The sequence below is a fragment of the Amblyomma americanum genome, chromosome 7 (assembly GCF_052857255.1).
Source record: "Amblyomma americanum isolate KBUSLIRL-KWMA chromosome 7, ASM5285725v1, whole genome shotgun sequence".
Lineage (NCBI taxonomy): Eukaryota > Metazoa > Arthropoda > Arachnida > Ixodida > Ixodidae > Amblyomma > Amblyomma americanum.
Genome location: NC_135503.1, coordinates 66,371,235 through 66,395,474, shown reverse-complemented (window position 1 = coordinate 66,395,474; position 24,240 = coordinate 66,371,235). Strand labels below are relative to the sequence as shown.

At 43.8% G+C, this 24,240-nt stretch overlaps 1 protein-coding gene across 1 annotated transcript in view; it reads left to right on the top strand.

Annotated features, from left to right (window-relative positions):
- Window positions 1–24,240, top strand: part of LOC144097754 (multidrug resistance protein mrp-7-like) — a 59,980-nt gene that overhangs the window by 10,278 nt on the left and 25,462 nt on the right. The window contains exons 5-11 of the mRNA XM_077630392.1: window positions 1,492–1,749; window positions 6,601–6,804; window positions 8,400–8,546; window positions 9,182–9,275; window positions 11,953–12,158; window positions 15,829–16,005; window positions 21,857–22,024. Coding sequence (XP_077486518.1) covers window positions 1,492–1,749; window positions 6,601–6,804; window positions 8,400–8,546; window positions 9,182–9,275; window positions 11,953–12,158; window positions 15,829–16,005; window positions 21,857–22,024 — 1,254 coding nt within the window. The remainder of the gene's footprint in view (window positions 1–1,491; window positions 1,750–6,600; window positions 6,805–8,399; window positions 8,547–9,181; window positions 9,276–11,952; window positions 12,159–15,828; window positions 16,006–21,856; window positions 22,025–24,240) is intronic.

Genomic DNA, 24,240 nt, shown 5'->3' with positions numbered 1-24,240 from the left:
ACTCCACCTACCTACCGCGTTGAGTTAAAAAAAAAAGCGGTAGCCGGGACGTTTAATCCGATTTAATTATTGAAATCGGCCACACAGGACAATACCTTGAAGTTTTTATGAAATCCTGGAACGTGTAGATCGAGTTCTCGCGGTAAAAGGACGAGTTCAGATTCCTCTTTAGTGCACCTTAAATGCTTAACACGATTGATAGCAATAGCCGCGAATAGCAGCGTCTTTTCTTTCCATTTTTAATAAACACTACAGTCACGCTAGCGATGCATAACGGGACACAAGCAAAGCTCACAAGCAAACATATTGGGCTTTTTTACTAAGTCTGTGCCTTTTGGCCAAAGATTTATTCCTGCCACAAGTAATTGTTTCATGTTCAATAAAAATGATGCTTTAGAGGAAGTGCAGCGGAGCCAAGGCCAGCCCCTCTAAAAGAAGAAGGAATAGCGTTTTCGACATTTGTCAATGCAACAATACCACAGACGAATGCGTCCGTATATCTCACGTCTGAATAGAACCTGTTAGCGCTAATACTGCCCAAGACTATGGAAGTGCTGTATCTGCAGCGCAGGTTAAAAATTTGCAGATGAGATTCAGAAGTATTCAAGAAACACGACAGTCAAAAATGCTTCCCAGTTGTTAAAAGCTCCATCTCAGCCATAAGCATGCCGCATATACCTGTAAGGCTATGCGGCCTTAAGATTTGTTTGGAATCCTTCTGTGAGCAAAAAGGTCTAAAAAAGCTTGAAAGGATCTATTCTAGAGTATGGCCTCATAATTTATTGTTTCGCGTCGACTTAGTGACTAAACATATATAACCTACTACTTCACAAAATAGCAACACATATTCCGAGTGGCACTAAAAAAGAGGCAGAATAAGACCTCTCTACGCTCCCAGTTCGCGAACAGTGCTGCTTTCACATAACAAGTAAAGAAAAAATTTCTTAATCCGATTTTTAATGAGAATATTGAAGCTTGGCCTCTCCACTCGGTAGAAAAGTGTTCCCCGTATTTTCAGGAACTACAGAAAAACACCCAGGACTTTTGTATTTCCTCTTGTTTTAATAAATTAATATAATAGTATTGTAAGCAGCAATAAGCAAGTGTAAAATCTTTACAGCTCTTGGTGAGAGCAGTTGTTCCGTGAGGAAATAATAAATAGTGTATTGGCTCATATTTTGTGCCATTTACAGGATTTTTTTGCACACTACAGTTTTTAGATTTCAGATTTGTGTTGCAGCTGTGAATGTTATGATGCGTGCATTTTGAATTTTACAAAGCCTTTTGTAGGCTTATTCTTGAAGAAATAGCACTTGCTTTAGCTTTTTTTTTTATTTGTAAGGTGTCTTTTTGGCTTGGCTTCCAGTACCACCCACAGCTAACCACGCTTGCATCATTTCGCACATTGAGATGAATCAACTATTAATGCTATTAATAATATTACTGTAAATATCAATATTATCTCCTGACACCCACTTCCCTTGAATTCAGGCTACGAGGTTGTCCGCCGCTTCCGTGGCCTCCAACACAGCGGGTCACGTCTGTTCGCTGCTGGTTTCGGACGCCTGGGTGATACCGGTGGCCTCTTGCTACGTGTCGAGCGCTGCTGTGGGCTTCGTGTGCGCAGTGATCGCCGTGGTCGCTCTGGGATCCGAGATCGGCTACGCGCCCGCTGGCGCCTGCCTCCTCTGGCTGCTGGTGGCAGTAATCGCTAGTTTTTCTGTGGAACCCCTGGTTGACAAGTGCAATGTACGTGCATTTTCAGCATCAACGATGACTTATCTGGAGGTGGTGAGACGGGGTCAGGACTTGTTAAGGTGATATAAAGGTATTTGAGAAGAATGAAGTTTCTTGATAGTATGAGAAATGGCAGCCACTGAAGCTGGTGACTCCCCTAAAATAGGCATTACTATATAGATCAGCGATTACTAGGAGAATACCGTGAACTACGTCGCAACCACGCCTGATTTATAAAAAAAGTCGCTTCAATTAATTATCAGTTTTAGTTTATTTTTCTTTTGCGCAAAGAAGCAGCCGATACTAAAGTCTGCAGAAATAGCTACACGAGGGCCCTGGAATCGAGCAATATAGCAGAAATTTGGAGCTTACCTCAATGCAAGTTGAAAATTCCGGGCCCATTTTCTTTTAAGTAGTAACGAGGTTCAAATTTTTGATCGAAGAGTTCAAATTTCTCCATTGATATTTTGTGTGCGGCAGTGAATCATTACAGGTAGGGGTATTTGATATTAATGGCGTTGTCAAGACGATATGTCCTGCAGTAATGTAAATTTATTAACAATATTATAACCCGATGCGCATCACTAGCTTGATCCTTGGGGCTATTCAAAGAAGGAAAACGCGTTCTTGTAGCCTAGTAATTAATGGCGTCATTTTCTAGGTCATTTCTCATCACTGAAAGGGGTAATTAGAAAAGCTGTGAACATAACGTGGAGCACAGCGAGCGAAGGACCCTGGTTCAAAAGTACTGCCGTGTTTTTGGGAAAGTAAATGACTGTGTATAACACAGCGTGAGCGTCCTTCTTCCGGACTAAATGCTGCTGAGACGCAACACCTATGTATATAAAGAAAAACGGGCTTCCGCTAACATTTTTGGTGAAGAAAGAATTTAGGGACATAAAAATAATTATCTGAGCCACAAGAACACAATTGGGGCTCCTCTCTCTCCCTCTTCGTCAGGGTGCCAAAATTCCATGTGCGTGCTCCGGCCGCTCCGGCTGTGAGGCTTCAATGCCAAAACCAGACAATATTTGACGATAGGGGGGTTCTACAGCTCTCGCGTTAAAAGGGCGCTAGATTTTTATTAACTCGATGGCGTTGAAGGCCCCGTTCACCACAAAATCCGGTGTCGGAGTTGTCGGTGTTGTGAGCGAAAAATCATGGGCATGAATCTTGCATGTGGTCTCCAGAGAGCAACCTACGAGGCAAGGTGGGCCACCTAGGTAACGTGACCTTGCGGCGTCATCACAACCTGCCAACCGGATAGTGAGCAAACTGCCAACCGTGGCAGGTGGCAGTTAAATTAATGATCGGTCACTCGGGAAGCGCAACTTCGGATGCGCAGCGGCCACTGCTGGGAGCACCTGCCATGGCAGGGCAGTGTCGCATCGCTTAACCGCGGCGCCACTGCGCCAGGAGGAATATGAGGACTACAAGGGATCTGGGAATGCAATGTAGAGAACGACCTTCAGCATATACGGGAAATTACCCATTGACGCTGTCGTGTCATACCCTTAAGACGGAGCTTAAGTGTCTCCTCCAGTTTTTTTTTTCTTATTCGCTTTTCTTATCGACAGAAAATATAACAAGTACGCTGCACTAGTGGACAGCTTACTTACATTTTACAACTATATTAGCATATTTGTGCTTAGAGTGTACAAGATGGAAAAAGACGAAATGTAGGGAAAGAGCACCAACACCCGCATTATAACACAGCTTGACACAAGTACGAAAAGACCCAAAGCGAAATTCTCAAACGAATAGAAATAGGCGCAGTGAGCACTGAGAAAAACCATAGAGGACGTGTTAGCCTCGCCATTAACTTAAGTAGAAGGCTGTAACGTTACCAAGCCGCAGCCTCTAATCGGCCGTCGCGTGGGGGGAGGGGGGGGGGGGGGGGTGATAGTCCGATTTCTCCGTAGAGAGACGGGATTGCAGCGGCCTGGGGCAGACATCCCGATGGATGGAAACTTTGCGCCAGACAGACGAGACCTGATGTCAAAGTTGAATCGCATCACCCCGTGGCCGCACATTCGGCAGCCGTGCGGCGGGTTTACGCCTCTCTGTTTACCTCTTTAGTGGTGCCCGAATCACGCCATACGCATCGATACATCAGACATACACACGCTTCAAATCGTTCAAGTTGAATCTGGTTGAATCTGGTTGAATCTGGTTATCTGGTTGAATGCCCTAATAAATAATTAGAATACTCATAATTAACTACGCCTACATGAGAACAGCTGGCGTGCGCGACGGCCGTATTTTCCATGCTCCTGCAGCTCATTACAGAGCAAACGTGCGAAAATATCAAAATCTCAGTACAGGCTGACACACTCCGTGCCTAATATTGAGCGTTACGCAAGTTTTCTTCGTCGTAAAGCGCAGGAGAGCAGAATAGCGGCCGTCGGGCAAGCTATAGCTATAGATTTGGCCGGCTGTACAAGCCTTTAAGACACCAGACCAAGTCAAAGAGCACAACGCATTCACCAGGTTGACCTGGTGAATGCGTTATTCATCCTAATTTACTTTTCACCGCAGTTAGTTTACTTTGCAATAGATTACTTTGCAACGTCCTTCAGAAATTTCCTTTACACGGCCGTGTTGGTTGCGCGGGTTAACGCAGCTGCATATCTATACGGGATGCGATCGCAGAATTGTGTTTGAAATGCACCCAAGAGGTTATGTGCGTGGTGCTGATGCCACGACCTTGTGCATTAGCTTTAAATTTTCTGTTATGCCGACACCGATATTCCTACGACACAGGCCTTTAACGGTATCGCGTTAAAACTAGATTTCATCCCGGAAGCCAAGAAATGCCATAGAAACAATTGGAAGAGTGTTTGTGCTGGTAGATCATTCGAGTCGGTACTGTTCATTTAAAAAAAAATACGCAAGCCAAGAGGTGGGGTGTTAATAAAGATGCAAAATAAAATAGGCACAAAAACAAACCCTTGAGGCACACATGTTCTACAGGCAGAGCAGAAAGGTAGGTTTTAAAATTAACGCACAGAAAACCAAAGTATTGTTCAACATTCTCACAAGGCAACAGCAAACACAATTGGTAGCGAGGTGCTGGAAGTGGCGAGAGAATACGTCTATTTAGGGCAGGTAATGGTAGCTGATCCGGATCATGAGAGAAAAATAACTAGGAGGATACGAAAGAATACGAAAGGGAGGAAGCGCATATCGCAGGTTCTCTCTGATCATTATTGACGGTTTACCAATATCCCTCAAGAGAAAAGTATATAAGAGCTGTATCTTAGCGGTACTCACCTACGGGGCAGAAACGTGGAGGTTAACGAAAAGAGTTCAGCTTAAGTTAAGAGCAACGCAGCGAGCCATGGAACGAAAAATGATAGGTGTAACGTTAAGAGCCCGAAAGCGGGCAGAGTGGGTGAGGGGACAAACGCGGGTTAATGACATCCTAGTAAAAATTAAGAGGAAGAAATGGGCTTGGGCAGGGCTTGTAATGCAAAGACAAGATAACCGCTGGTCCTACAGGGTAACGGAGTGGATTCCAAGAGAAGGCAAGCGTAGCAAGGGGCGGCAGAAAGTTAGCTGGGCGAATAGGATTAAGAAGTTTGGGGGGTCCGGTGGCAGCAGCTGGGAAAGGACAGGGTTAATAGGAGAGACATGGGAGACGCCTTTGCCCTGCAGTGGGCGTAGTCGGGGCGAGGGTGATGATGTTGATTATGCTAGTTTTGTTATGGGCGATGACTTCTAAGGATTGCTTAAGTACTCAGTAATAATGGGCGATAACTTAGCTACTTATTGGCAGTAGTGCCATAATAATTTATTTAATTTGTCATTGCATGAGGAGGAGGAGGAACAACTTTATTTACGTCATGGCCTAATGGCACCATGACCTAATGGCGCCGTGACGTCATTGCATGAAAAACCTCCCAAGAACGAAAAAAATACTTTTCGAAAATTTTAACAAAGCTTCGTTGTCGCCAAGTGATCTGAAACAGATTATTCAAACGGTTTGCCCATGATGAAACAGTTCCTGGTGTTATTTTCTTCTTGAATGGTGTTGCACTATTATGCGCTTATTGATGTGAATTAGGCTAATTCAATAACGTGCTGAAGATTTCATGCCGCTTCGACTACGCTCAGATCTTCCCGCTGAGGCGATGTGGTAATGCGCATGGACTTTTAGAGTGAAAGCAGACTTGTCGCAGAGAGAAATGGGGGGGGGGGGGGGGGGACATCTGAGCCTCACTGAATAGCAGGCATTCATCTGTGATAAGGTGACAAACTTGCAAACTTCGTGAGAGGTTACGGCGTGCCTATAAGGCCTGCATGCGCCCGATCTTACCTGTTGGTTGATGAGCGGCCGTTGGCTACTAGGCCCTGCATAATGACCTTAACGAAGCTTTTCGAAGACTGCGGAGCGGACAAGGACACAGTCAGCTTCATGAGATGACTTATATTTTTGATGCGATATTTGGAGCCCCCACCACATATGGGACGCTTAGTTAAGGTTTGCAAAATGTAATTAGACTGTCCGGTTTGCAACTTCGTTGTATAGCGGAACACTTAGCGCACCCGTCAAGCTATAAATCCCGGAATCCTTTTTTTTCACCTTCCAATACCTTTTAGTTTTTAAAGAAGCCGTAGGGGCTGTACTTTATGATGGAGAAAGAAACCATGCAGCCAGGTTGCTTTTGTCACAGACTCTACGCTATGCTTTGGAAACTCGATTACAGGTCACTTCTTTTCGTGTACGGCATGAATTAGCGTATAAAATTGCTTAGCTGAAATCTCAATGAACGTTTGATTAACCTAATGTCTGCAATTATCTGTTTGTAATAACTACTTTCAAGTGATGGGGCTATTGGCATGGTTTTCATCTGTTTGCAGAAGGTGCTCTACAAATGCCGCGACGAACGACTGAGGAAATTCACCGATTTCTTATCGTCGATTCGGACGATCAAAATGGCGGCGCTGGAAGGTGTTTTCAAAAGGGCCCTTCTTCAGCTCCGAATAAAAGAAATCAATCAGGCATACCAGGTCAATAACTTGGACGTTATCGTCGAGACGATCCTCAGCGCTTCCAGCTCGGTGGTAAGAAAAATGCTGACAGCAGACCTTTGGTTCATCAGAAAACAGTGATAGACAATACTTACTGCAGTATGTTGTATAAGAAGCGCAATTACCTAATACGTCTTTGAGGCTGCGTAATGTTTGCAGGCACTATGTAGCAACTTCAAAAAAAATATAAGCATGGAACCGTGCACGCAGAAATACCTACGAATAAACTCTGTTCCTCGTATTCCGCGCACGACTACGAGCTACCACCGGCTATTGCAATTCGGTAGCTCTTGCGCAGAGGCGTGAAGTCGTAAATAATCTGCGCATTGGCAGCTTTGCCAATCCAGGCATTGATTTTTTGGCCTGAACGGTAGAATAAATTGATAAAATGCGTACGTAAGCACAAAGATGCTGAATGTTTACTATAAACTTGTGCCTTTTTGCAGAATATAACGCCGGAAGGCGAAATTGAGGTTGTTTTTTACGAGTTAACGGTCTCTGCACCCAACCTTAATTCTGAAGCTGGGAAGAAAGGCATAGCTGATTCGCTCATTATTTTTGTCACTATTTTCACTCACAAATTGATAAAAAAGTCAATTTATGCCAGCAAAAGTTTCATTAAAGTTTTAACCACCACTGTATTCAAACTTGTGACACCCACAGCGAGGAGGACTGGATGTCAGTGTTGCATTGCCTCTGGAATCGGTGAGAAAAAAGGCTTCGGCGCACGCAGTTTACGTCGAAAGTTGGCGGGTGGTGTTATCTCAACTATTTTGTTTACTGGTTTTTTATAGTTTATAAGAGCTCTGCTTTCAGTTAGAATGGTGTCTGTGTAGTTACGGATGCCGTAGGCAATGTATAGAGGCCAACTTTATTGTATCCTCAGTTTCTCTTTAAAAGTAATAAAGAAGCAAAAATGAATACTTATGCACAGCCATCGTTTTCTATGTATAGACTGCGACGAAAGAACGATGAACGTTGAAGAAATGTGTTGCATTTACTATGTACGGCCGGTGTCGGCTTGTTTCATATTGCGGGTAGTTAACTTTTATCGATAGTAATCAACGAGAGAGGTACGTGGCGAAGCTGCGTTGTTTTTGCAATTAATCTTATTTTCCAGACCCATATGAATGTTTTGCAGTGCACGATTTTGTTTCTCTATGTATGTAACTTAGAATGCGCATTCATACATTCGGTGGGCTGTCATGAACCTTAGTTCGGTAAAGCAATACCAATACGGCGAGACATCCGAATGGTTTATTATAATATGAACCAATTGCTTTTCTAAGCTTTCTGTCTTATATAGGTTAATCTCTTTTGCGGATAATTAATACCGAATACTAATTTGAGATAGGTTACATTACTTAAGCATAATTGGGTTACATTTTTATTATCAATATATTAGTAATTTATTATTCTGATATAACAGGTATCTGAATATATTAATTACACCGCATGGTTCTGAAACTTTGTTTTTGACATTTTTAATGTCAGCAGGATAAACTAAAGTGAACGTTTCTCCAACGTTTCGAATGTTATGCAGGCAGAGTAATAAAAAGAGTAGGCTTTCCACCGCCTTTGTATGTCTACCATACGAATTTGCGCTTGTGTATTTTTGTGATTTTCAGATGATGATTCTCGCCTTCGGCGTAGCGAGTTTTACCAGTCCTGAAGTGTCATTCAGCCCCGCTATTCTGTTTTCTTCTGTATACACACTGTCCCTAATGGAGGCTCTGACAAACACCATGCCCTACGTCATCAAGTTCAAGAGCCCGGTGAGAAATTGGTCTGGCGTTACGTGATTCCTGATATTTCTGAAAAATAAATGTTCAGAATTGCGCGTTTCTAGGCGGATGGTTTCCGTCTGCACCGTAGGTAAACATGCAAGCAATATATAGTAAATATAACAATCGGTAACAAAGATAAATTCCAAGGTGTTTTTGTTCTCTTATTATTGTCACCTTTACTGAAGCTTGCGCTTTGTACTTTGTTTTATATGTTGTGTATTGTTTGTGTTTGTATTATGTTATGTTGAACTGTACATCGTCGGACCAAGTGGTTGCTATGAATTGGTGAAAACAATTAGCCGGAGCCGCTATGCAGCACCAACCTCTCCTTCACTGTTCATGTAAAGAAAAAAAGTTCAAGAAAAGAATTACTCCCGTCCTATCCCTTTATTCTACTAGCCGTAATATGGCCTAGTGTTCCCTCAAGCTTTAAAATGTGTTATGACAGGTACAAAAAGCGAATTAATTATGAATGAAATTTTACCAGGAGCAAGCGGCAGCAGCTATGTTCCATTTTCATAAGCTGAAGTAAAACTGATGCAAGTATGCAGATGGCATTTTACGCCTTCATGTATATACCACTTTGTGGTGCACACAAGTTTTCTTTATGATTTCTCTTCAAGGCTATTAGAAGCTCCAAGAGATTAATTTCTTTCTTCAACGACGAAGAGTACTGCACGGGAGGAAATGAACGCCACGGAAGTTCCTCGGTTAACGGTGGGCACCCTAATTTATTCCTGATGTACGTTAAAATATCTCAATCTTGATTCCTACTTGACATGGAAAATATTTTGTATGCAGTTGGAATTGGTGAAATTATCCACAGGCATCACATGTGAAATGATCACCGGAACGGGTTCAATTACAAAGAAAGGAACTTATCATTTCATTGACACTATCAACTTTCACTATCCACTCGATAGCTCAAGGATGCAGTAATATTTTGACTGAAGGCTACAGCCACCAAATCACGCGTTGTCCAGGACAGCAGCTCGAGCAACAACAATCGAAAGACAGCTTCATTCACCTCTTCTTTTGCTCTTAATAAATTATTTATTACACTACGCCCATTTTTGAAAATTGTTGACGCATGCGTGGTGGTATTTTGTCCTGAGCCATTGAGAGTCGTACAACAGCTTTTTAAAAGTTATAAGACCACTTTACGCAAAACTGGAGCCATCTCCTGCATGCATGCTTTGCATTAGCGAAGACCTCCACTTTCTCGGAGGAATCAGAAGCGGCAAGAGTATCCAAGAAGCTGCATTGCAACTTTCTTAATTGGCTCTATTAAGCATGATGCGGTTGATGAATTTCCGAATAGCATTTCTTCGCACTGTGAGCCGAGCTGCAGCACCTTAGTGGCAGAAGCATGAGTGTAAACAGTATCATAGGTTTACTTGATCTGTGCTGGTTACCAATGAATATCAATAAATGTCCATGTAGAAGCATATTTTTTATGTAAAACGGGAGTTTGCGCACGCATTGAATAGAAAGATAAACTTTCTCGCCTAGAGACGGCCGAAAGTTACTGGTGCAAAAAAAAAATAACTGCGCGGACAACAAATAAGGTGAGTGAATGAATAAAAACTCTATGAAGCGAGGAGATCAATTCAGAAGCATAAAAAAATCGTGCGCATAGTTTTTTTTTAATTCTATGTTAAATAAGCGAAATTCACGGCAGCTGAGCGCCATGTGCGACGTGTGATAAATATCAATAATTAGGGTCCTCGAAATATTTTACTAGAAAATATATATGCATCACACGCTCCAAAAGATGCGCGGCTTTCATCGGAATTCGCTATTTACGCATCAAAGTGTAATAGGAGCAATTGTGCAGTTTTTGCAATCGTTCACACATATTGTGTCGTCTACTTTCAACATTATGTTGTTTTAGTAGCCAGCTTTAGTAGCCATTACGTTTGCTTCACGCAACGATTTACACGCAGCAGTATTGTATATGGCCGCAATTGCAGTGTCGGCAGTGAAAAGTACCGCTCTCCACATCTCCACACAACTTGAAAAGTTGAACGCGCTGTCGCCACCAGCTCGCATCACTATGCGACTTCCACAGCGATTCATCCACATCACGCACGGCCGCTGCAAGTTCACTTCCATATGCAGTCTCCACAACGCTTTCCTTGCAGTATGCCCGGCCGCTATAAATTCCCACCACATGCAGTTAACAGAACGCTTCTAGCCTCAAGCCTCAACACTCCCATCCGCTGCAGGTTATCTATCACAAGCAGTTTCCACAAAAGTTCCCCTAGCATGCTCGTCCGCTGCAAATTCTCCTCTACTCGCAGCTTCCACAGGGCTTCCCCCCACACCATGCCCATCCGCTGCAAGTTTCCTGCTACTTGCAGCTTCCACAACGCTTTCTCCAAAGCATGCCCGTCGCTGCAAGTCGCCGAACTCCCACATGAAGTTTACAGAACGCTTCCCCCCTCAACACTCCCGGCTGCTTCAAGGCCGCTCCAGCTGCAGTTTCTACAATGTTTTCCCTACACCATGTCCGTACGCTACAAGTTCTCCTCTACTTGCAGCTTCCACAGCGCTACCACACAGCATGCCCGGCCGCTGCAAGTTCCCCGCTCAGATGCAGTCTCTACAACGCTTCAAATCACACGCGCCCTGCTGTTAAACACGACCCACCGCTAGCTTGCCCTCTCAATTTGTGCGGCGGTGTGCAACAAAGTGAATTACATAATCAGATACAGAACTCACAGATGTAAAGTTGGAAGGCGAGTGCGGGCTGTAGACATTAAAAGAAGTTGATGACTAACGCAGTCAGTGCATGATGCACGTCTAAAGCAGAGGTCTGAAACCTATCTCTACACGCTGACCACATCGGCATACATTTTCCTCCCATGAAAAAGCACCCTGAACGGGGAGAGGAAGAATTTGAAATAGAAGAGAAGGGAGGGATGGAAATGAAACGTGGCGATCACCTCTCACACCGCCTTTCATGTAGTAAATGTCAAACGGTGACTTAAAGCTGAAGATAAGGGAGCCTAGCTCTGTGTTAGCAGATAAAGTCGCTGAGTGCAAATAAAACCGTCCGGTACCGCTTGGCGTAAAACTGTTGACAGCATTTAAGAGTTGCAGCTCTAATGGAGATGCTATTATCGTGCCTCTTCCGGAACAAAGGTTCAAAACTTTTGGGCCAGCGGGCCGCCTGTTTCAGACCCCTGCTGTGGAGAATAATCGTGTACTTTGTATCACTCAAATTACGGATAGCGCCCCCAGGGGTGTATTTCTGGCGTGATGACTTTTGTAGTAGCTTCTCACTATGTGAGGAAAACAGGACACTAATGAACACAGTAGCCAGCACTGAGGTTTTCATGCAGTTGCGGTTTAATTATGTTTTAAGGATAACTGCTCATCCATGGCGCAGCTGGCGGCTTCGCCTTGGAAGACTGCTCTTTTGCCTGGGCCAAAAGAGACAGCCAAACGGCGGTGCCGGTTCTGACCGACGTGAACCTGCGTATTGAACGTGGCACCCTTGTCGGCATCGTCGGTGGAGTAGGGAGCGGGAAGTCGTCCCTTTTGTCATCCATTGCCGGCGACACGCGGCGCTTGAGCGGCTCTCTAGAGATCAGTGTAAGTTTTGCGTTTTTTTTGTGGTTTGCTTTCACGTGTTAAACATATAAGAAATGAACAAGGTAGACAGAAGCACACACTTCATTAAGCATACAAGAAGCCAAAGCTGCTTTAATGGTGGTATCCTGAAAATGACATTGCAGAACCGGCTCTGATAACCGTCTATTCGTTTGAGGTGGTGACACGATTGGCTTAATACGCGTAAGATAGTCGCTTAAGACTTGCGTATTGTATTGGGGCCCTTTCAAAAGTTACTGCTCGTACAAAGTTTCAATCCTGGTTTTAACAAGAACAGGACGGTATAGAAAAGATCTGGAGCAACAAACCCCCATTGACGCCTATGCTAGCGGCTGAAGCTGTTGGCGGCCATATTTTGAGGGGCAAAAAACTTGCAGCGCTGGCAGAGGAAACAGCAGCGCGTTTGTTTGGAATGTGTTCATGGGTTTTACGCTTCGGTAAGTTATAAGTAAGTCATCTCGTTGTTAAAAAGTTTTGTGGAAGCAGTATGTTTACGTCTCGCGCGTCTTATGTTGTGATGAGAATTATGTTGTGATGTGTGCAACCGAAGGTGGGCCAGCGTGTTTCGCTCATTTTGTCCATGATTTTCAACCTGCAAGTAGGTTTCCTGCGAGATCAAAAGTGGCTGCCGTGGCGGACATTACTAAGCGATAAACAACACTGAACATAATGAACCCATCTGTTCATGAGCACTGTTTTCCGATGCCTCATATTTTATAAGAGCTCACGCACCTCAATGGCACTGACAGCGTAAAGGTTTCCGCCACAAACAAGCGAAGTTTGTGGCATATTGCTGCAATTTAATCATAACTCCCACAACAGTGGCCTAGCAAGAATGCAGCTCGTTGAACTGTAATTTTAGGCTCTTCTCCGAGACTGCCGCGTAGCTATTCCTCTATTTACTTTACACTACAGCTGTGCATGGCATTACTCAAAATGAAATAAATGATTTTTCTGACTAGGCATGGCATATTTGCAATTGTCATTAGCATCTCATCGGCGCAACATGCCCAAAGCGCATTACCTTCATTTAATTATGCAAATCCTGTTATTCGGTATGTTGATCTCATCCAAAAAACGGTTTAAAACAGATTCATCGCCAAAAAGACTTTTATTTAGCGAACCGATGATTTTATATATGGTCTATGGAGGTTCAACGTCCCAAACCGACTCAGGCTAGGAGGAACGCGGTAGTGAAGGGCTCCGAAAATTTCAACCACCTGGGGTTCTTTAACGTGCAATGACATCGCATAGTGCACGGCACTCTAGAATATCGCCTCCATTGAAATCGACCGCCACGGCCGGGATCGAATCCGCGTGTTTCGGGTCAGCAGCCGAGCACCATAACCACTGAGCCACCGCGGCCAAGCCATGATTTGCACCGCAGACACATATAGTTGATAAAGGAATTTAAAAAATAAATGAAACTATACCGCGACAAAACAATTCTTCAGTACCGTAGTGTATGGAAGACAGACATTTCCTTTTTAACAATAAATGTGCTCACTTCTGAAATACGTGAGTTCGAACTTCGGGAATGTGTTAGCAAAAGTATTTAGGTTGCAAACTGCCTATTTAGTTTCCTTCGTAGTAGACACTGTCGAAGGACGCTGGGATTGTAGAAAATGGTCATTTTACTTTCGCCCGGTCAGCGAGGAGGAGGTTGCGGCTACTACATTAGCATTAAATACACCTCATCAGTTAGTTATGATAGCTTATCAACTAAAACTCTTAAGGCATTTGTGGATCTCGTTTCATCACCATTTTGTCAACACCTGCTTCAATTCTGAATTGTTTGTTCGCGTTCAAAACATCAAAAATAGCATGAATATTTAGGAAATGAGACAAAGGTTGAAGATTACTTCCCGATAGATTTGTTTCCACATCTAAAGTCATATAAAAACTGCTTCCGCAACATTTAAACAAGTATTTTAGATGCAATAACCTTTTAGAACGTTCACAATACGAATACACACGAGGAAGGTCCCAGAAATGCGGTTTGCTAAACATTTCAGAGAAAATACTTAACGATATAGAGAATAACCTCACTATGATCGCTACGAGTGTATGCATCCAAATTATCAATGCTTTTGATGCGGTAGATCGGTAATTACTATTAAATAAACTGCACAGTTATGACGTCGGTGTCCTACTAGATTTTATTGAAACGTTTTTAATGATATGCTGCAATTCGAAGCCGTGAACGGGAAAACATCACAACAGATTAACACTAAGATATTGCGGTCTCTCACAGATAGATGTCTCTTCTTAACATTTGTTCACCACTTACAGTCATACCTTGCACAGGACGCACTCTACACGTTTATGACACCAAGATATTCATAAATGTTCAAAATGAGGACACTTTTTTTCATCGTTGCTCAAATGACTTTAACATAAGTCTCTTCATGACTAATTATTTCAGAAAGCACGCACCGAACATATCTAAAAGTGAATACATGTTCTTAAGAGCTAAAAGCACAGGGTTTCTAAAATGAACTGCCTTTTAAGAACAAGCTAATCTCTGCAAAGAATTTAATTAAATAAAGTGGTTGGGGTTGTGATATATATAATTAACCTGGTGCTCACACATCTACCATGCTTATTCAAAGATAACAGAAACATAACCAATTTTGTAAATTACCTTCTCTTTTCGCGCTAACAACTTTGCTGACACGTATGACTGTTTTGTACATTCACATGTTGTTTACGAATTACTTTATAAGGCTTAACTAATCCAGTAGAATTGCGTATGTTTAGGTTGCGCTGAATAATGCTTTATGCATTCTAGTTTTTTGTGCAAAAAAGAGATTATGTCGTTTTCGCCTTTCAGCTACTTAATGCACTAAGCGGAAAAAAAATATTCCAGTATTTTGTTCCCAATTTAATGTTCAAGATAGCGAAAAATATAATTTTTGGTCTCAGAGTAAAAACTTCCACAGCCAAAAATTATTTACATTACTCGCTCATCTACAGCTGCGGTAAAGGCCGCGTGCTTTGGACTAATTACGGCGCTTATTTTATTTACATTAATTTATGTGAGCTTTCGAACGGACTGCCGAAACATATTACAAGCATAAATAACTGCAAAGAGCTTTCTAATGAGCAGAAGCATCACAGTTTTATCAGCAATGTGTTTAATGTATAACTGCCGCCGCGGTGGCTCAGTGGAAATGGCGCTCGGCTGCTGACCCGGAAGACGGGAGTTCGATCCCGGCCGCGGGTGTTGAATTTCGATAGAGGCGAAATTCTAGGGACCCGTGTACTGTGCGATGTCAGTGCACATTAAAAAAACCCAGGTAGCCGAAATTTCTGGAGCCCTCCACTGCGGCGTCCCTCATAGCCTGAGTCGCTTTAGGACGTTAAATCCAAATAAATCAAATCAAATAGAATGTATTACTGCTACTTCTTGTCGCAGATGCTCTTATAGGTATGTATTTTTTGCTTTTGGTGCATTGAATTTATCATTATAACATGAACTTTCATACAACTCTTCCAATGCAATGTGCCCAATTACTCATAATTAATTTCAATTAATTATTCTAAAGTTTCAGAAGCCTTGAGAGTAAAATAATTAGGATGTTTTGAAAAGATAAGGTGTTTAACTATGTCTCCTCTGCTATGCCAGCTCACTGACGCATGTCTACTTCAGGGTTCAATCGCCGTCGTACCTCAAGTACCTCGTGTGCTGAACATGAGTATAAGAGACAACATAATCTTTGGTCGGAAGTTTGACCAAGCGTTCTACAACAAAGTCTTGAAAGGTTGCCAGCTCGCTGAAGACATTAGCCGATTGCCGTCTGGGGACCTCAAGGAAGCTGGGGATAAGGTAAGTTGATTTAGCGCATCGTAAGAGGAGAGAGAGGTTTCTGTACGAAGAAATGCAGGAAAGTCGGCCATAGCTGTGACTCTCTCGGCTGCTGGGAAGGATGACATTTATGATTATTAGGAATTTAAGACAAACTTATAACAGCTACTTTCGGAAACAGTCAGTCGAATGAACAACATTTGTGGTGTCTTTTGATTGCTTTAAGCTGAAAGCCGCAGGGCACTTCAAAACAACTTCATTAAGATGGGTGCGAAATTTGCTTGCCGAGAGTTTGTCTCAAATCTGTATGCCTAAAATTAGAGCGGTTATATGCTTGCTCATTGTTTCCATTTACTCACGGCTGTATGTATATGTTACACGAGGGAAATGTTTAACAAGTTGACGTGCTATGACAACTAATCTTGCTTAACTTTTGGTTATCAATGCCGGGAGATGAGTTCCATCGCAAATACCTGATGCCCAGAAGCACTGGAAGCGTTAGCGCTAGAGCTACAGAAATTTAAACGGCCCTTTAGTTTCATCTGTAACCGAAATCGCAAACTTGGTGGACTGCTGAAAGCGTTTGAAGGACGGAAGGTTCAGCAAGGTGGTTTAAATACAATTTTGTTGCAAAAGCGCAAAACACAATGGGCAGAGAACAGGCAAGACAGCACTGCAGTAGCTGTCAAGATTATTATTTATTCAGAATGCAAGCATATATGATATGGAAGGAAAAAGAAAGTAAATAAAACGTTAAACGGCCGAAATTGGAAACCCTCGTGAGCGCAAGCAAGGAGATGCCGCAGTCCTTGATGGGGTACCGATAGGGGCATCGTTCGACTTGGATGGTGCAAGAAACGCCAGCATTCGCCGTTTGAGATGTGGCGTGCCATGCTCGGTCTGTCTGGCTTTAGGCGTTACCTGCCGCGTGTAGATGTTAATTTTTTTAGTCTTCTTAGTTAAGTAAAGATAATCGGCGTCCGGCGTATTATGTCAAGCTGCGCATCAACTGACCTGTGAACCACGTTCCACCAAACTTTACTCCAGGTGTCGGTGGAGCAACTCAAAGACGAATGCATCATTTTAGGCACCATGACTCGGTTGTAAAGCACATGGCTTCTGGAAGTTCTGCCCTCGATCGGCTAAACAGTTTTTGAGCTACGAGCTGGGACACACTGAACAATTATCAAGCTCGGTACTTCGGCCATATTTCATACGGCATTACTTTCAAAATCCTCTCCTCATAGGATGAACGCTAGCTTGAATCCCAAGCTTAAGCACTCAAAGAAGGTTGTATTTCTTGACAAGGATCTTGCGCGAATATGTGTAAGCGTGGGTTAAAGCGTGAAGATAGCCCCATCACAGAAGTGTAATGGGTCAGAGCAAAGGACGGCGACTCCTGGCGATCATGGCGTGTCGCATATCTGCAAGAGGCAGCTGCTATATATGTAGCACAAATTTGTAGTCTCAGTAAAATAAGCTGGGCAAAGTGTCTGCCGCTGTCAGGTGAAGAGTGAGCCAAACAAAAATCGGTCTAACAGGGCGTTGCACGAATGTGGGTCTAAGAGAGCACCACAATTCTCTGGAAAAACCTACGAAGTCAAATTTTGCCTTGCACTCTGCGAAGTGTAGCTACTGCCACCCGTAATTCGACTCTCCCAGATAATTTAAAGAATAAAGATCGGTTCCCTGGCGAAGTCGTCCAGACCTTGTGGATTCAGAAGAAACATAACAGGTGCGTTGCACAGCCATTAATTTAGCGGCCTAAAAGTCAGAATGTTGCGGCAATTTTTGCTGGCCTCCTCTGACTGTTAAGTACCACATGTATAGAGAGGTTAAGAAGATGACATTCTTGACAACAGAAAACGAAGAGAGACAGAGAGAGAGGGGGTTTATGGCGCGAAAGGGAGAGAGGTTGGCCTGAAAAATAAATATCTGGCCTGCTAGTCTGCACTGGGGAGCGGGAAGATGAGAAAAGCAAGAGATAAGGAGGGAGCCTCAGTCAAACTGCTTATGAGCGGTTTTTTGTTGCTTGCCCTCGAATTTCTTGTACTGTTGTAAAAATTTCGAAATAAAATTAAATTGACTCGAATGTTACCGAACCTTTCAACACAACGACTTGTCTTTACCGGAGCGAACGAGTGTGGGTTGTAAGTTACGTCTCCTTGTGTCTGATTTACGTGCGCTCGTGAGATGTTTTACTTATAGCTTACTTCAGGTTTTTTTCATTTGCTCCTACCGCTTCAGTATTTGCGTGTTTTTTAATGATATTATTCACTTCATAATTAGCGCTGTGTTGTGGTGTGCTGCGTTTTCGTGTCATGCTTTGCACTCTGAAGAAATCTGAAGGCGTTTACTAGGCAGTTACTGTTGTGGATTGCGCTACAAACGACATAACATTATTTAAATTTCGCATAAGTGGTGTGTTCAAGACGAAGAGCATTAATTACATTAACTGTTCATCTTGGTGTCGGCGTTAGTAGCCAAGACATAACGACAAAAACACTCAGAGGTCTAATGACGTGCTCCTGCCGCGAAGTCCTGTAATGTTGGCCTCTTCATGCTGCAAGCTTCCGGCACGCGGTCTTGTAAGGGAATTCACACTTGCGAGTCGCAAAAATGGCGCGACCGCCTGTCGCTCGCGACCAGAGAGCGCCTTGACAGTAGCGAGGGGGACCAGCGGGTCGCCTTCTCGAAGGGACTCGTCAAGAATGGAAGTTGTCGGCCTTGACTGTTACCGGTAATCAGAATGTGGATCTAGAAGAAGCTTCTGTTCACTTAATTGCGATTCGCCACTGATTGGTTAGTTGATTGGTTTGCTAGAAGAAAGGTAGAAAAGCGAGCAGCGTGTGACTGGTCTGCTATTATGTCGTTTCGACCAGGACGGTGACACAACCTCTGCGATTCCCAAGTGGGAATGGGTTTTGCTCTTTCTGTTCGGGACTAGAGAAGTTACCATGTTTCTCTCGAATCTGCATAGCCGCAGGTAACTCCTTCTACGATGTCCAAGATTGTTGCGGTTGCTTTCCGCGTATCATCTCTAAATTTCTTTACAGTTTAACTGAAGCCGCCTATAAGGGGCGGGATTCTAACGTTCGCGAAGCGGGGAGCCGACTTGCTGTTATTGCAGCAGCCGAGTTGTTTCTCTTTGCGCCCGCTGGTTAGCCGAATTAACCATTGTAGTTTAACTCCTTTCCTTTGACTGTCACTTAAGCCTGCGTCCGTGCTGACATTCCGTCCGTGTCCTCGGTTTTCACCGGACTCTAATTCAAATAGCCACGGCAGAAGACCAGACCGGAAAAGTCAACGAGACATCCAAAACGGCGCAGCGGCTGGAAGCAGCAGTCGTCTACAAAGGCTACCACCTGACCCAGAACCCTACCGGAGTAAACCCAACTTCAGAAAGGAGCTTCAAAGAAGGCCATAATTCTGCTTCTGACGTCGATACCAGTCATTCTGCCGCAGCCACGACTACTTCCTACTTTTAACGGCTCCGCTGGCAAAGATTAGTATAAGGGCCTTGGCCAATTTTAGCATATGGCTATATAAAATACGTGGGAGGGTGATATGAAACTTCCATAATGTTCTCTCTGTGCGTGGAGGCCCTGCTAAAACATGGCACGGAAACCACGATATCTTCACGAAGAGGTGAAATCTAGAGCAAGCGCTTCAAATTTACCAGTAATCTACATATGAAAAAGCTGAGATATTTTTCCAGTCAATGATACAACAGCCGAATAAAACTTTCAACATGCTTGTTGAAAAAATGCGTGCCTTCTCCAGCGAGGTGGACAGAACATATGAGAATAAAATAAGATCGGCTTCTTAATGCAAAGGGTAAAAGACACTGTAGGCATGTGTGGTTCGCAACCTGCCAGAAACCGTCACTGAATTTACCATCGAAGTGTTCACGACTGAAAAAATTGTTGGCGCATGAGCCACCTAGGCAATACGAATGATCATTGCAAGTTTCTATGAGTGTGTGTCCTTTGTACCCTGCAAGCATTGGCCAACGGACATGTGGAAAAGTGATCATCTCCCTTTGCTCTCTTCCCTTTCTATCTCTCCGTCCGTTCCCCTTCCCACGTGTAGGGTAGCATACCGGGTGCTGCCTATTTAACCTCCATGCCTTTCCGTTTGTCTTTCTCTCTCTGTCCCAACAAATCCACTGTGCTCCATGGCAATAGCTGAAGTTAACTTCCGCGCGGTGGTTCTCGAGATTGGCCGTGAAGAGTTCCGTTTACTCCTACCATCGTCAGAGCCATTCGAAACAGAGGCGTCGTGCGCGAAGAGCGGCACCAAGCGTTTTGAAAGGGGACAACATCGAATGCTTCGCAAGAATCTGAGACTATGAGCGACGCAACCGTATTACGCAGACCCCCGGGGACATTAACTAGGGAGAATAGCGTGGCCCTGAGTGTCATGAAATCGTCATGACATGAAATGCAAAGTGTTGTGGAATGCCAAGAACATCGAAGGCAGATTTGAGAGGAAGAAAGACTATTTCCTAGACCCAGAAAGCCGTATCACGGCGGCATCACCCTTTTGCGGAATGGTTGGTGTGGTGCTGGTGACAAATAACAGCGAACCCTCTACAGAGGCACGACAATTGCTTTCCTGGCCGAGATAGCTAACGTCCTAGGCACCTTCGTCCTCGCGAACCAACCAGCAAAAGACCCGTTTACACTGTGCTAGACGCATGCATACGACAGAGCACAGCGCGGGTCCAGCACCTACAATAACCGATACGCAGTCGACTCCAACGCTATTCTATTGACTTTCACATTCATCAGAGGTCCTGTAAACAACTACTTCCAAGGTTCGGGGATCCACCGACAAGTACGCCCAACATTTTCGCCCGAACCTGTGGCGACGCTAGAAGGTGAAGCCATCCGAGGACATGCCAAGGAAGCGTTACGGGACGACATTATCACGCCGGTGAAAAGCGCCTGAGCGTAGCAGGCTGTTCTGGTGGAGAACAAAGGTTTATGATTTATAGTTTATCGGGGTTTAACGTGCCAAAGAGACTCCGGCTTTGAGGGACGCCGTAGTGAAGGACTCTGGAAATTTTGACCACCTGGGGTTTTCTAACCTGCACTGACATCGCACAGTACACGGCCGTCTAGAATTTCACCTCCATCGAAATTTGACTGCCGCGGCCAGGATCGAACCCGCGTCTTTTAGATAAGCAACCGGGCACCACAACCACTGAGCTACCGCGGTGGCCAGAACAAGAAATATGATAGGCACAACTGGGTAACTGACGCATATGAAGTCAGTGCTGGTAGCTGGCAAGCAATATGTCTCAGTCACTCAGGTATAAAAGACAGGGCTGACCAATTTCAATTAGGCAAGACAGAGTAAAGAAACGTATAGTTATGACACAAGGTGCCGTAGTGAAGGGCTGCGGAAATTGTGACTACCTGGGGTTCTTAAACATGCACTGACATCTCACAGTACACGGCCGTCTAGAGTTTCACCTCCACTGAAATTTGACCGCCGCGGCCGAGATCGAACCTGCGTCTTTCGTGTCAGCAGCCGAGCAACACAACCACTGAGCTACCGCGGTGGCCAGAAGAAGAAAGGTGATAGACACAACTGGGTAACTGACGCATATGAAATAAGTGCTGGTAGCTGGCAAGCAATATGTCTCAGTCACTCAGGCATCAAAGACAGGGCTGACCAATTTCAATTAGGCAAGGCTGAGTAAAGAAACGTATAGCTATGACACAAGACCCTAGTATTGTTACTCCTGAAGAACGATAATGAATCTGTCTTTCGTGGACTTCTGATCGCAAGTGTATGGAATGTTTCTTTATCCCGATGGCACGATTTTGGACTATGTAGAGCAGCTTCTAAAAATGTTTTGCAGGGTGAAATGCTGAGTGGAGGCCAGAAGCAGCGTGTTGCCCTGGCCCGAGCCGTTTACACTCGAAGCGACATTTACCTACTGGATGATCCCACTAGCTCTCAAGACCCCCGCGTCGCAGGGAACATAATGCAAGAAGTTATCGGTGAAACTGGTCTCCTATCTGGCAAGGTAAGGTGGACATTTTTAGAATAACTGCCGGGCTTAAGCATTCTGTGAAACCAAACAAAAAAGTGCAATATTTCCTTTTCTTCATCAAACGTCTGCTGTGACGAGGCGATACAATATCTAAATATTTAATAATGTTCATTTCCGCTTTGGGCTTTCGTGAACAACCTAAATAATTTATTATTAGCCCTCGGCATTAGGGGTAGTTGCACTGCGTTGTGCATACTGGGATCTTTTTCAAGCTCAGATACTTATAAAACTGACATAACGAAAGTGCTTATTTCAGATGCATCTTTTTCTGCGCCTCGTATGCTCAGAACCAACATGATGAGCCCAGAACCAACATGATGAGTTATTTTCTTTACGCTCCACCCTAGTTTGTTTTCCAGCGTAGTACATTACTTGCAGATGCCTGTAATTTAAAAGGCTCTTGATAATATGCTATATATTATACAAATGGACAAAAAAAAGCAGAGAGGGTAGTAGTCCACAATTGCGCCGCCGTACTGTTCAACATAATGAGGTCAAAGTTTATGAAGTGACAGTTTTCGCAGTTGTAAATCTGTCCGCCGGCTGAAAACCGCCTTTTGATGTAATTTTTCCACAGCGCAGAATTCGCCACATTTGAGCACTGGATTTCTCGTGTGTTTAGTGGAATCTCGCGAGCAGGTTGAAGGTAGCAACTTTTGCGTTATATGTGGCGTGAGTGGTTCGTATTTTATTATCATCATCACCATCCTAGTTTTCATACACTGCAAATAGTCCTACCTTGCGACAGCCGCTGCCATGCTATCCTTAGGAAAGCGTTCCATATGGCAATTCTCATAGTTAATTGTATTCTAATAATCTAATAAAAACTCAATATAGAACATTCGGAGCCCTATACTGATTATAACATGGACAGCGCAAGTAGAAAAGTTAACCTTCATACGGACTTCACATGACATCTTGCACATCATATGGAAATAATGTAAAAACTATGCGAGAATGTTATGGACTGGACAGAGATTTCTATATATTTGTTTGTGTCATAAGGACTTCGCGTTCCTCTAAATCAACATGTGGTTTAAGCAGGGATCGCAGGGACCTTCGTAAACTCGTCAGCCCGCCTGACTCAGCTGCCCTCGATTACTGCTCTACAGTTCAATGAACATCGCGTTCCTTTCCGCAAGGCTTTACCGAAGGGTCGGAACATTATTGGAACTTATAGCTTTAAAAGAAGAAAACCGGAAAAGTTATTTTAGTAGGATCAAGGTATTCTGCATATTGACTGTAGCCGCAGTGGCCCAGTAGTTATGGCGCTTGACTGCTGACCGAAAATACGCGGGTTCGATACCGGTCGCTGGGGTCGAATTTCCGTGAAGGCGAAATTCTAGAGGCCCATGCGATGTGAGTGCATGTTAAAGAGCCCCTAGGTGGTCGAAATTTCCGGAGCCTTTCACTACGGCGTCCCTCATAGCCTCAGTCGCTTCGGGACGTTAAACCTTATAAACCAAACCATATTCACTTTCGGAAATCAATAGTTACAAAAAGAATCAGTGCGCCTTTCACAAAAAGTGGTTTGCGCGGATAAGTGCGTGCGGCCTTAATTTTTTACCGTCAAATAAGTACTATGACGACACGAAATTTATGACTTTTTGCCCGTGAAAGTGCTGCAGTGTCTCCAATAAAAAAGCTCTAGGCTGCTTTGCAGATTGTTTACTTCTGAAACAGTTGCCCTCTCGGAGGAAGTCATTGGTGTGCCATTACCAGGAAAATACGCTGGCGGAATTGACAAACCGCACCCTTCAGTTGTGCCCCTAAACATTTTTAAAATGAATTTTCTATGTGCCGCTTATACCGTGCCCGTTTTAGGTAAAAAGAACAGTTAAATGGGCGGAAGGGCTGCGAAGTCTGCTTAATTTGTAAGCAATGGAAGTGGCAATAATACGTGAAACCAATGACAATCCCGATATGTAAAAAAAGTGACCTTTTCCGAGTTCTTACTTCAGTGCTCTCCCATTGGCTTTCATGCCAAGCGCCGGCAACATATGGAAATTTCGAAAGTAGTGACACGCTGCTACCTTAGAACAATGTTGTTGGAATAATACCTTTATTTTCTGGCAAGAAAGAAATGGTATTGATGTTAACTGAACACGATCGCAAAGCTACATAAGAAAATCACGCAACGTTCTATAATGTCTGCAGTTTCACGATTAACCTTGGTACCGTGCACACTT